The sequence below is a fragment of the Xiphias gladius genome, chromosome 24, assembly GCF_016859285.1.
Source record: "Xiphias gladius isolate SHS-SW01 ecotype Sanya breed wild chromosome 24, ASM1685928v1, whole genome shotgun sequence".
NCBI classification, from domain to species: domain Eukaryota; kingdom Metazoa; phylum Chordata; class Actinopteri; order Istiophoriformes; family Xiphiidae; genus Xiphias; species Xiphias gladius.
The window spans coordinates 19685129-19698714 of record NC_053423.1 but is presented as its reverse complement, the minus strand read 5'-3'; the positions used below and the strand labels follow the sequence as shown (position 1 = coordinate 19698714).

At 42.8% G+C, this 13586-nt stretch overlaps 1 protein-coding gene across 5 annotated transcripts in view; it reads right to left on the bottom strand.

The window, feature by feature from the left end:
- LOC120786306 (MAP7 domain-containing protein 1-like) overlaps nt 1–7503 on the bottom strand; it is a 48679-nt gene extending 41176 nt beyond the window's left edge. For 3 of the 5 annotated variants that reach the window (XM_040121683.1, XM_040121681.1, XM_040121684.1), the window contains exon 1: nt 7141–7502. In XM_040121683.1, the coding sequence (XP_039977617.1) occupies nt 7141–7207 (67 nt within the window). In that variant the 5' untranslated portion in view covers nt 7208–7502. Of the gene's footprint in view, nt 1–7140 lie in introns of all 5 variants that reach the window. The other 2 variants (XM_040121680.1, XM_040121682.1) reach the window with 1 other exon arrangement.
- Nucleotides 7504–13586: the final 6083 nt, after the last annotated feature.

Sequence of the window (13586 nt, the reverse complement as noted above, 5' to 3'; positions counted from 1 at the left end):
TATATAGACCAAACAATTCTTTATTAATGAATCGAGAATGAAAATGATTCAGCCCTGATTATAATAATAACTATTAATAGAAAGTGAAAACGCTACTCTGAGGAACTGGGGAAAAGTAGAGCTCCTGACATGGGACGAATAGTTTGAAATTGTTAAAGACACATAGTTTGAGGCTAAAGCTGGGTGATGCATTTTTGTTTTAGCACATTGTGGAGAAAAGTCTAAAAAACAGACACTATAGCCCTTCTTGAGGCTGCGAAAAGCTGCAGCTGGAGAAGAAACTGACAGTCTAGACTCGAAATGGTGACAAAATGGATTGAACTCTGCAGCAATGATTTGCTGTCGAAAATGTACTTGCCAAACAGGTTTGTTTTTTTTATGTTAATATTCAATGTTAAAATCTTTTATTAATAAAAAATGTAGGTGGAAAAAAATTATAATCCTTTTTTAATGTCCTTTCTGCATTCTGTATCAACAGCTTGAGACTTTTTAATACATGAGGCAGGCATAAAACATTAAACATGCATGAATTAATCCATGCTTTCATTTCACAAATGATATGAAGCAGTGGATTCAGTAGCTACAATCACTAAAATCAAGAGGCAGAGAGTACAACAGTGTCGACTGTGTTGGTTTTTGTTTGAAAAACACCAGATTCTGTTCACTCGCTGTGGAGAAAAACCACATGCCGAAGGACACTGACGAAGCCTCGCAGAGGTGAGACGGCCCCCTGCGTGATTTACCCCAGAGCTCATAGTCAGTCACATCGCATTTGGCAACCAGAAGCTGCGTCGCGCCAACGGAGGAAAACCTGAGTGGCATTTCGCCGCAGCCTGGTCCTCATCTTCCATCTTAGATAAGAGGCTTTTCAAGGATCATTTCGGGGGAATGAAAGGGCACAGTGAGCTGCCCGCGGGGTCACCGCGGCTCGCTGTGGGTAACGCAAGAAGCGGTGCGGTGAGGCGAGACTGTGAGGAGACTCACTGCAGAGGTCACCGGGGCGACTGGGTGCAGCAGATGACCCTGCATTCTAACCGGTTTAATGCTGCTCATCTGCACTTCAAAAATATCCGTCCGGAGAGCAGAAAAAACAGATGGAGAGGTTTGGAAAGAAAGAAAGAAAGAAAGAAGACAGGAAGAAAGCATCTGACCCACCACATGACGACAAATCCTAACACATTTTTTCGTGTTTGGGAACTATGGCTCATATCTGTTTTAAGTCAAGATGGCCGATCACATACAATTGTTTTGTTTTTATTAGTTTGTTGTCCAGTCCAGTACAGTCTGTTAGCACTGTTCATCTCTGCTCTAAAATTAGAGCCTGTGAGTCCTGTGACTGAGTTGTTGTACGGTGAGTGACACGTGTATGTGTGTGATTGTGAGTTTAAGTGGGCATGAACACCAAATGTAGCTACATCAGGGCCGTTATCTCCACACACACACACACACACACACACACAAACACATATAAGTACATACACTTCAAAGCAAGAGAGGGGGGCTGCATCTGTTAGTGATTCCCCTGAGGTTGGAGTAACACATCAACAAAACAGTCCAGTGTATGTTGCAAGGCTGCATGGGCAAGAAGGGACAAGTACAGGACGGGAACCAAGCGGATACAGCTGAACTATGAAGCTAAAATACCAAATACAAAGAAAGAAAATGTCTTGCTATTACAGGGCTAGAAAAATCCTCCCAGTAGAGCGTAGACCTCCGCCAAGGCCAGTGTAAAACAACATACACCAGACTTCAGAAAAAAAAAAATTGAATTCATTGTAAATGATCCGGATCTGACCCCAAAATTTAATAGGTTCTTCCCTGGCCCATCGCTCCGCCACGTTCGGTGCAAATCGGTTTAGTACTTTCTGTGTAATCCTGCTGACAAACAAACAAACAAATCAACAAACCCCCTGCCGGAGGTACTAAAGATGAATTCAGCTGCTTTTGATCAATTAAATTTTAACACAGTCCAGCGCCCAAAAGAAGTAAAACCCGGCTGAGATGCAGAATAAGAGAAGAGATGGGCAGTGCCTCTGGGTTTGCTGGAAAGGCCCTGAGGACACAATCAATACTGCAGGCTCCGTCTAATACATCAAAGTGAATTTTCAGCTTGAACATTTAAGATACATTCAAGTACAGAGCTTTTTTTTAAATGCATTGTTTTTGTCAGACAAGCAGTTTAAAACTCCAAATTATCTTATTTACTTTTAAATAAGACAAAAAAATATCAGCAAATTCACACTAATGTGATTCTGGAACAAACGAATATTTGGCATTTTTGACGCAAAAAACGACTTAAACGATTAATCGATTATCACAGATATTTGGCGACTGATTTTCCGTCAGTCGACTAATCGATTCATCAGTTAGTTGATCGGCTGTGCTTTAATGCAAATGTATGCTCCAGTTTTTTTAAATCTAGAAACGTGGCTGGGTGGCCTTTTGTTGATGCATCTGCCCAATATAACAAATCATATGTCAAACTTCGATTGAAATGTCTTGCTGATCGAAAGAAATGGCAAAAAAGGGGTTAAAGTTAAGTACTTGCACATATTGTTGAATCAGAAAAAACTGAGCTTAGGCCTGCTCATAATTTTTTCTTATTACTCCCTATACCTCAGCTCTAAAATAGTCGCAGATGTGTAGCGAAGTGTAGGTGTTGCTACAATGGCTCTCTGCCTCGCACCGCTCCTTCAAAGGATTATGCTGCGAAAAGGACTGTCAATATCAATGACTTCTGCTTTTTCTGAATGCCCGATGTGAAGGGAAAAATGACTAATCTGTGCATACACTCTCAGGAAGCTACATCGTTCTCCTTTTTTCGTCATACTCAGCGGCGGAATAGAGCGCTTTCCCCTCCTTTCCCTGTGCAAGCGGTCGGCGTCATGGCTGATTTATGACATCTGGGATCGCTGACGTGGAGCGCGAGGAGGAGAGCGCTCTGGTCTGCTCAATCTCCTCCTCTTTCCTTCTTCTCCTTCTTCAGGGATCCACAGTTTTCTCAGAGCCATTCTAGCCAATCCCGTCCCCACCCATCCCTCCCACCGGCGTGCACAAGCATTCGAGCCCCCGGGCCACAAATGAGACACAGTTGGCAGAGCTGTGAGAACTTGAGCCCCGTCTGACTGCAGGAGATGAGAGGAGCTTTGTCTTTGGGGTTTCTGAGTTTTCCCTCAGATGCCACCAATCCAACAGTATTTACAACTCTGTGGCGATTCAGAAATTAGGATTAAACAATTTAAGATGTAACAACAAGTCGATTAATCACTTAGTTGATCGAGAGAAACTATTTTGATAAATAATTCATTGTTTGCTAAGTACATTTACTCAAGTACTGTACTTAAGTATAAATCTGAGGTATTTGTACTTTACCTGGGTATATTTCATGCCACTTTCTACTTCTATTCCACTACATTTTAGAGGGAGGTATTGTACTTTTTACTCCACTACATTTATTCGGAAGCTTTGCAATAAGACACTTTGTTATAGATTAAACTGCCCAACAGTCTATACAAGTACATCTGAAACGATTAGTTGATTACTTGATTGATTGTAACAACTGTCCGTTCCGATAAATCCAGTCATTTAAAAAGCAAAAATGGCGAAAATTCTCTGGTCCAGGCTTATGAAATGTGAGGATTTGCTGCTTTTACATCATTGTTAATTGAATACAATAGAATGTTTAACTGGATAATCGAGAAAGTAATCAACAAATCAATCAGTTAGGAAAATTATCATTATTTGCAGCCCTTGTTGGAAGTAATTCAACTCCGTTTACAGGCTGGAAACCCCAGACCAAGGTTAGCTACTTCTTTCTCTGAGTTTAATATCGGAGGATGACTAATGATAGAGGCAAATCGAAAGCCGGTGGGGGAAAGTCTCTAGGACAACATCTTCATTTCCAGGCTTTGCTGCGAAGTTGAGGGTTTGCCAAGAACATAACGTCAGCCTGACTGGGGAAGCTCACAGGGCCAAACGGAGTCCACAACTCATGATTACACCCACAGCGGAGCATTTAACTTAAAACTCTGACTGCAGGAAGGAGGCCGGGAAAAAGTTAGTACGGTGGCACAACCGATATAAGCGCAGATGTAACCACGAACGAGTTATAATGTACACAATTTAAACTCCTATGGAGAGAAGTGCAGAGGTTTTCAGTCTGTAACACACAAAATGTGAACTGTCTCAGCAAAGGAAGCCAGTGCCACTCCTATTGTGAGCTGCAAACAGAGAGTCTTTGAACATGTCATGTCTTGGAGAGGCCTGGTTTGACTCCAGCCCTCGCGGAGTGAGTAAGAAAGGAAGCTGCTGAGCTGTGTTTCCTCAAATTGAAAAAAAAAATGGAAAAAAAAAACTCCAGCTCAGGCCTTTTCTCTGCTCTGACTGGGAACATCAACTAGGAAACACCAGCAGGCACAAAAACAGACTCTGATTAAGTGGCGTAATGTCGCTGGTTGACTGGTTTCAGGGGGTATGAGGGATGACAGAGGGATGAGGTCAGGAGGGATAAGTGTGTGTGTGTGTAAGGGGGGGGGGGGTTGTTAGGGATTTGAACGGTCTACATGCATCAGGGGCAAAACCAAAGATCTGCCAACCTCAGACCTGAATAAATCACACTATGGGATGATGATCCCCTCTTACAGCCCCGGTTGGCTTTCCTTTCTATCTTTTCTTTCTTTTTCTATTTTTTTTTTTTTTTACAAGAATGAGACTCAAAGCTCTCAGAAAGGAGCCAGAGAGAAAGAATGTTTCTGTTTATCTAACGCCCCTGCCTTTTTCGGCGTCTAGCATTCCTGATAACGTCACATGTTGATCGACCCGGCTGCGTGCCGGAGCTCCCGTTGGAAGGCCTGCAACCAAAACATGCTTTGCTTTTCGTCCTAGATCGCCTATTGATGGGTGGATTCGCTCCAAAACAATACAAGCTTGTTGAGTATTTCAATAAACACGCTATCAAGAGGAATTAACAGCTTAGAAGTTGACAAGTTATGTATTTACAAGCACAAAACCTCACAGTTCTACTAATGTAAACCACTTTAAAGTCCCGATATCACTGCCCCGATAATTATTTTGTAACATAAATGAGATAAATTGCTGCTTTTTTTTCTTGTCTTAACATGACAGTAAACTGAATATCTTTGGGCTTCTGCCTGTTTGTCAGATAAAACAAGCCGTGCCCTGACACTTGCACGGGTTTTGGTGAACTGCGATGGACATTTTCCCAATGTTTTCTTATGTTTTATCAACCAAACGACTAATCGACCAAATAATCAGTAGATTAGTCGATTTTGGAAATAAGTGTTAGTCGCAGCCCTGCATGTTTGCGCCATTGTAAATCTGGCTCGGTATCTCTTTAGACTAATTCTGATGGGGGGGGGGTTAATGGTGAACTCCACAGAGTTCTCCTTGTGACGAGACCAGGATCGTGACTGTAACCAAAGGGGTTCAAGAGCAGGGACCTTTTTATTTCGGGTATTGCATTTTTTGGGCTTTTGCTCGTTAAGGGGATTGCTATTCCAGCCACAATGATGAATCGGCCCATGGCCAAAATTTATCCGCCACCATCAGATTACTGCAGATATGTCTGTGTCAATTTCTGTGTCTACCGAGGAATCGATCAGTGGGTTTTTCAATCGTAAAATGTCTCGCTCAGTATGTACCTCGATCACAATTTAAAAGAAGCAATAAAGCTAAAGTATCTGTAGCAAGATTGCTTGTTTGCGTAAATCAAATCACCACGGCTGATAAACTCTGATCAAATGTTTTTGAATCCCCACACACTGATGCGAGTATCGGCCTCAAAACTCCAGCCTCCACCGGGGCTGCAGTCGCGCCTCTTCCTCCCGCGGCAGCCGGTGGACTGGTACGTACGGACAACCCACACATGCAGCGAGCCGGCACCGCGACGGCCCGGCTTTGCGGCGATGAAGCGCCGCTGCAGACGTTCCTCCCTCCGCCCCCCTCGCTCGCCACATCAAGTAGAAAACGGGGGGGGCTGCCCAGCGAGCAGAAAGTCACCTTCTACCGTTTTACACACGAGTCAAGGGGGGGATGTATATGATGGAGGTGTAGGCTGCTGCATAAAGCTGATTCACAAGTGTCTTTACATTTAATGGGAGGGGGGGGGGGTTTCAATGTTAGTACCAGCCCGGTCTATATGTCCTCCATGTTTCTGCTGGCTTCTGAGACAAAACTAGCACAGCTAAACCCATCAAAACAACCGATCGGCAGAGCAGCATTTCCCAGGGCTTTGCTGACACATTTCACCGAAAAGCGACCTTGTTCAATCACCATAGTATTGTCACGGCACAAGGGGAAATGGGACCCGCGACTCTCCGGTGCCTATCGACAGGGATTTCACTGAAATTCAATGTTCCTCTGAACCACAGGACCGGCTGCAAAGAGGCTGCGGTGTGCGAGAGAGCGCCAGTCGGAGATGCGGAGCCGCAGCTCCGCGGCTGCCAGCATCTGGGCTGCTGAAGTGCTCCTGAGCAAGTAGCTGAATCCCTACGCCAGAGGGAGACACATGGAGGGGCTATCCTGCGGGGATCTGTTTGGTAATGCTGCGGTTAGAGCCGTGGGTCTCTTCAGCTGCACCATCTGCACCAGTGTCAGGTCTGCCTCGGTTGTCTATACGGGCCAATCCCCCCCCCCCCCCTTCTCCTCCTCCTCCTCCTCCTCCTCCAACCCTGCGCACCGCTGGCGCGTTTTGGCGATGGAGACCACGGCTCCAATCGCAGCACTTCCAGGGTGTCTGCCGGTCGGGAGCCCCGGCCCGTTCAAGCTGCGGCCGCCGTCCTGTGCGGAGGAATGACAGCGGGTCGCCAGGACGGACAAACACCCTGTTCTCCCCGATTGTGGTGGGAGAAATCGGATAGGGTGCATTACAGCAGCTGCTGGATCCAAAAAAAAAAAAATGTCCAGGCATTTCACTGCCCAGGAAGGTGCGTTTCATAAACAAATACAGACACAGATTCATTGTGGCCGGTGCTATTAAAACAAAACCAAACCAAAAAAGATTAAGAGGAGAAACGGGAAAATAGTATCATTAATATTCAGAACCCCCACCACCACCACCACCTCGATTCTACTCATTCGTGACCTCTTTTTTTTTTTTTTTTTTAAGACCAGGATACTCACATTTGTCTGTTAGTGTCAGCTTCTCCCCGAAATGATTTCCAAGCTCCTTATAATCCATTGTCTCCATTCAGGCGGATCGCAGTCCCTTTCCAGTTGCTGTCATTCCTCAGAGTCGCACAAGTACAGGAGATGAAACTCCCGGTACAGATCGCCCAAACACGCCCTTTGTAAATCCAACCGGAATAGGAGAAAAAAGTCACCGAAATATATATATATGTGGAAATAAAACCGGATCCGGATGAAAACGGCGCGGGGATGGGGGGGGGGGGGGTGTCTATACTGTTAAAATTAAAGTAGACTGGTGTCAGTGTCTTTTTAAAATTAAAGAGTCGGTCCAATCCAGCGGGTCTGAGGGTCTTTGGTGGAAAACGTACAGCGTGAGAATAAAAAGCTTCAGTGAGTCCCGTCAGCCACGTCAAGTTACCAAGAATGGCATACCGCACTTCCGATAAGGATTTTCAAAATTAAAAAGAAAAAACCAACAACGTTAACTCTGGGTGCAGTTATTAGCCCTTTTTCGGAGCTTTCGAGTGCATGTCACGGTCTTCCTCAGCCTGTTTCCGTTGGGAGAGCTCAGTCAACACATGACCTTAATGGAGCGATCGCAACCTCTGACAACATGGTGTTTAGCAGGTGTCCGGAAGGTCTGAAAACAAATATTTTGTGTCTGTATGATATCATACATATATAATATCAGACATGAAACATTGCCGTTGAATGTTTTGGGGATTTAGCTTGAAGCCAGTTTTGGTCTGAAGTCCTTTGGCAAGTCACAAATACAACATACAAACAACCATGTACAAACACATAATAAAAAAAATCATTATTGTAAAATGAAGACTCCGGAAGGTTAATATGCAAATCAAGCATGATTATTATTGCCTCTAAATAGATCTATGATGCCTTCAGAGGCGAGGTTTGTGCATAACAGGGAAGGCTGTCAGGGCTCGATGTTCTCTGTCTTTAAGTGGAACATCGAAGAAAGGGCATAGAGATGGATGTTAATGTTATATTTTCACCCCAATCATTTTACATTTATATACTGTATCTGTACAGTCTATACCCTATCACCTTATTTACCTATGTGTTATTGGGGTTGTCTTCTTTGTATTTTTCTGTACTTGCTTTGTATATTACTTTGTATATACACACGCTGGTACATGATAACAAACTGTACTTTTTAACATTGTCCTTATTTTTAATTCTTTGTTTTTAAAAAAATGTTTTAAATTCATCCCACCAAAACAACAGGAAACAAACACACACAAACAAAACAAAACAAAACAAATAACAAGTTATTATTCCCCTCCCAAAACACAAGGGAATTAAAAACAAATTTAAACAAATCTTTTCAACAGACTCTCTCAGCAACTGAATTAGCTACTTCCATGAAAACTAACAGGTTACCACAAACTCTATAAATTTCCTTAGGGGTTTTCCTCAAATAAGAAAATTTTTTTCACTTTTCTTTATGTTCATTTTTTCAATGTCCCTTCTCTCCATATCCTTTTTACAACGGTAAGCATCTTTTTTTTTTTTTTTTTTTTTTAATTCTGGACTTTGTATACAACGTGAACACTTCAATAACAACTGTTTAGAGGTAAAAATGTTTTTTTTCAACAGTTATATAACAAATGTTTAATTTCAAGTATTAGATTGCTTTTTTTTTTAAATGACTGCATTTTATTCTGGAGGCAATCTTACTCAATTTCCGGTTACAGTCTCTTTGACTTGACGCCGCCGATCGCAGCGAAACACCGCATGCCGGACAACCGGGCTGTACCAACTGTTTCGCACGGAAAGAAACTCATTTACCCAGTAAACAACAGGCTGAGTAATCGATCGAAGACGTATTCAAAACGTGAAACAACGCCTTTTATCTACAGTGAGACCTCTCTCCTCGGCTCTAGTCGCAATAACAGGATCAAGGTGTCCTTCTTAACTCTTGGACCCCCCCTGAATGGTCTGATCCATCAGATGATTTCCAGCAGCTGAAAACTGTCCTGCTGCCTGGACTGAGGTGAGTTGTCACATAAGCGCATTGAACCGACTGTCTGAGTAATTACAGCAGTTAGACACGCCTTAATTGACGGTTTATAACAGTAAGAGGCAGCATTTACCTTCACGAATAAGATAACAAGCGGTGGTGGAGAGTCACTAAGTACATTTACTCAAGTGCTGTGCTTAAATACAAATTCGAGGTAGGCTACTTGTACTCGAGTATTTTCCATTACATACCACTTTACTTTAACTCCACTACATTTCAGATGCAAATGTTGTACTTTTTACTCCAGTATAATTATTTGACATCTTTAGCCACTTGTTACTTTACAAATCAACATTTTTTTTTCATACAAAATACATAAATGTCTTAAATAAAAGATGATCCTTTGTTATAGATTAAACTACCCAAGCAGTAAGCAAAGCGTACAACTGAAATTAGTCGAGATGCCATTTCTAGGAAAATAAATATAATACTAATTTCATAAAGATGAAATAGGCCTTGACTACCACAGGAAAACAGGAATCCCCAACTGAATTATAGTAAGAGATAAACAAAAAAATAACATACCTAGGTCCCTATAAACCTACCAATGAATAGAAGAATGATCCTATAGTTAAACTGTAGAAATAGCATGTTTTCTAGAGGGATAAACTATAAACAGAAAATTTTGCACACCAGATGCTAACGCCACATTTCTCATGTATAATAAGTGACGGCACATTATCTACCTGTGTGCTGCTCAGATTACTGGTGATGACGAGCTGATGAACAACTGATACGACCTTCCGGCCACTGCGGGAGACTGAGGAGGTCCAGGAGGAAATCTACCGCCCAGTCTCCTGTGATAAAAAGAGAAGCAGCAGGAGGATGAAAAAAATAATAAAAACAAAAAATAAAAAAACTCAAAGAAACAATCCCTAACCCAATATGAAATCCATGTGACACCATGGCTGTGTTAAAAAAGGTTTTATTGTGGTAATTTTGATCAAAATAAAGTCTCTCATTCTGGGAACACTTAAATATGACAATTGAAGGGGCTATGTTTAAGGATGGGCAACTGTCATACTCCAAACAAATAAGGGGCGGCATATTACCAGAAAGCTGGGGTGTCCATCCCTATTGTAAGGAACAAGGAAATGCACTCAATGGTCCCGCCTTCCTCCCTCCTGTTCCCCTTGGCCATAGTCGTCCATTGGGCATTCTGGGACAAATCCCAGTGGGCCAAGGCATCGGTGGGCCGGTGGACCATCAAAAAAAAAAAATCCATAAAGTTTTTACCGTCCCTCTCTGCGAACCTGTCCTTTCGGGTTGTGCATGAGAGTGTGCTGCATGCGCGTTGGTGGACTGAGTTCATGGCCAATCACAAACCAAGTTTCAACCCTCACCCTCACGTCGAGCTAACGTTAGCTTGAATAAATCTAACCTCAGCATAAGGTAGTTGTTGACATGTCAGCAAACCTGCACCTGGATTGAGGAATAGTGTTTTCCTCACAGGTTTACCTTGCAATCTGATTCTTCGATTTTTTTTTTTAGACCGACAACCACGATTTCACGCCCAGCCTGCCCAGTCACAAAGACAGGGAAGATGGGTTTGTGGCAGGAGTAGGGGACGAGGAATGCAAGGGAGAGGGAGAGCAGCTGGAGCAGTGGCATCAGTAGCTCAGCTTGAGGAAAGAGTGGAGGAGCGATGCTGAGAGAGGACGGCTATGCAGGTTTATGGCCTAATCACAGTTACTATTTCTTCATCCTCTCATGTTGGACTGAGGGCAGATTGGACGCTACAGTGACTCACTATCACCTCTTGAGGTACAGAGTGGTAGTAGGAGACGGGTCGGGCCAGGGCTAGCTGGTTAGCATGCTAACTTCAGTAGATCTCTGCAACACAATACAAAGATGTCGTTGACACAACGTCAAAACTGTTATTTCTTAACATTCTGTTGGTAATCTGAGCTCATTTTTGAATGTTTTCAACTAAAACATTTACATATTGCCCCTTTAATTGATAACACTTTAGCTTCAGTGATTATTATATAATCACTCCTCTCTCATACGTGAAGATATAGTAGCAAAAAAGAGGCTTCGTCAGGGCTGAGGAGTGTCATTCATTTTTAAAACGAGGCCTTGTAAAAATAGTATGACCAGAAGCACACCCACCGTTCTTTTTTGGTCATTTGGATAAAAAATTCTGATAAATTATAGATAATGTCATCGTCATTTCTTTCTTGAATCTGCAGAACATAAAGGGTGGCACAAATATGTTAAAAAAAATTGAATGAACATTCCCTTAATGTTCATTTTTAGGCTCTTTTTAGAGCAGGATAGATAATATAAGATGACATTAGAGCTATGCTTAATGCTAAAGGGCCAAATGTATGAGAGTGTTACCTGGGAAATAAAATATGCATGGCCCACTTAGCTTGGTGAAGACACTAAGGACTCACTGTCTTCACTAAGGACTAAGGTCTAAGGACTTCATAGACTTCAGGACGCCAAACACTTGAGTTGTGGCTGATACTAGAGACTTCGACATCCAGATTATTCACTGTGGTTTGTCCAGCTCTTTATTTCTCTTATTCCTCATAGGTCAGCCTAACATTAGAACTGTCAGTTGAAACTCAGATTTTACAACTTCAGCTTCAGGACAAGCCAACGGCTCAGCCCTCTCAAAAATGATCCTTCAAAAAACTTAAGCAAACATATGACTGAGCAGATGATGTCCGTTGAATTCCCTTTAAACGTGGTCCACGGAGGCTAAAGATAGCCCCTGCTGAAACACTACCAATCTATCCACTGGATGCCCTGCAGCACACAAAAGGAAAGAGAAGCAGCTCCATCAGGGCTAACGGATGGATCTGAACTGCTTGTGTCTGTGAACCAGCGAACAGAGTCTGGAGTCTCTGTTAAAAATGATTCATTGAAGCAGTAATTGGATTTGGAAATGCAAGGGCAGGAAATGCAATACAGCAGTAGGTAGGGGAAAGGCAGGGAGCATTCAATAAACGTGACATATCGTGTTCATCTGCATCACAACCTCCGTTTCTCTCTAAAAAACACACCAGACCAAAAGACTACAATTCACATATTACAGTATTTGTTGCTGCGTCTCCATCTCTGCAACTGCATATCTTGATTTTCGATCTGTTTCTCTTGATATCAGACGGGTTTAGAGGCCCTTGAAGACATGGAGCACACTGTTAACTCGTGTTGTTTTTCTAGAAAACGTTGCTACTGTAGATAATGTATTATAGAACGGTGAGGGCGTGGGGTGCATTTTCAAGGATATAAGGTCAGAATGAACAAATGTCCTAATTTATCAGAGCGCCTCTTAGGAAGGGGCCCTGTTGCACTGGTGATGCTATTCAGACACAGATTCCAGTGAAACGATAAACAGACTGCAAGTCTAAGTTCAATTAAGTCCCCTCCAGGTTCCCTAAAGCCACGCTGGTAGCATGGCTAATAAAAAGAAAACAACAGGAACAAAGAGGAGAGGAAATGTTCTTCCATGTTTTCTGCTGTCATTTCATTATACACTCATGTCCTGATTCTCAAGGATTCCATAAATACACGATGTGCCTTTTAACGTTTTATGCAAGACTCTTGAAATTGCAGCAGAACTAATTGTACCGGCAATCCACTGATGTATTGCCAAGCAACAGGCACTGACTCACGTTGACACGATTAGCTCTTCACTCCGCAAGAAAACCAAGTTTTAATGTATCTCTCAGACTATTATCGGTATAATTTAGAACCCAATCTAACCTATTATACCTGGTTAGAGCCCTTAAATGCACGAATAAGGAGGAATTTTTGATCAGCAGGGATCAATGAGCAATGTGTCTGTAGCCTTGAACAAAGAGCTTTCTCAATGAGACTTCCTTTTAGGGCGTGCATGCCCATACTTGCCTGCACCTGACTGAGAAATGGTGCAAAGAGCCTCCCATAAACCCACTGCGGCATGTAGTTGATTGCCCTTCCTACACACTACCACAAAAGCGCTGCAAAACCAAAAAAAAAAACCCAAAAGCCTGCAGTTACCTTTAAAAAATTTGTCTGGATCCTCTCTGTGCGTTTGACGGGGGGGTGGGGGGTGGGGCACATTTCTGCCTGCAAAAGGGGAGTTATAAAATGCTCCTCTCATTGTAAAACCCCCAAGTACACAATGGTTTGGTTTTACAGGCAAGTACACATATCTGGAGAGCAAACTGCTGAAGTCAGAGTCTGAATATAACTACAGCTGCTACAGTGTGGGAGTCAGGCATGTCTGCAGTTGTTGTGGTGATCAAGAACAGAGCTGGGGGGAAAAAAAAAAAAACCTCCAACTGATTTTCTTCCGAGCAGATGATACTGTTGATCGCATCCTCTGTGTCTGCAGATGGAAATAAGCAGCAGGCATAAATAACAACTCTTTGGCACCATGTTGTCTTGTTGTTCAGAGCAGATA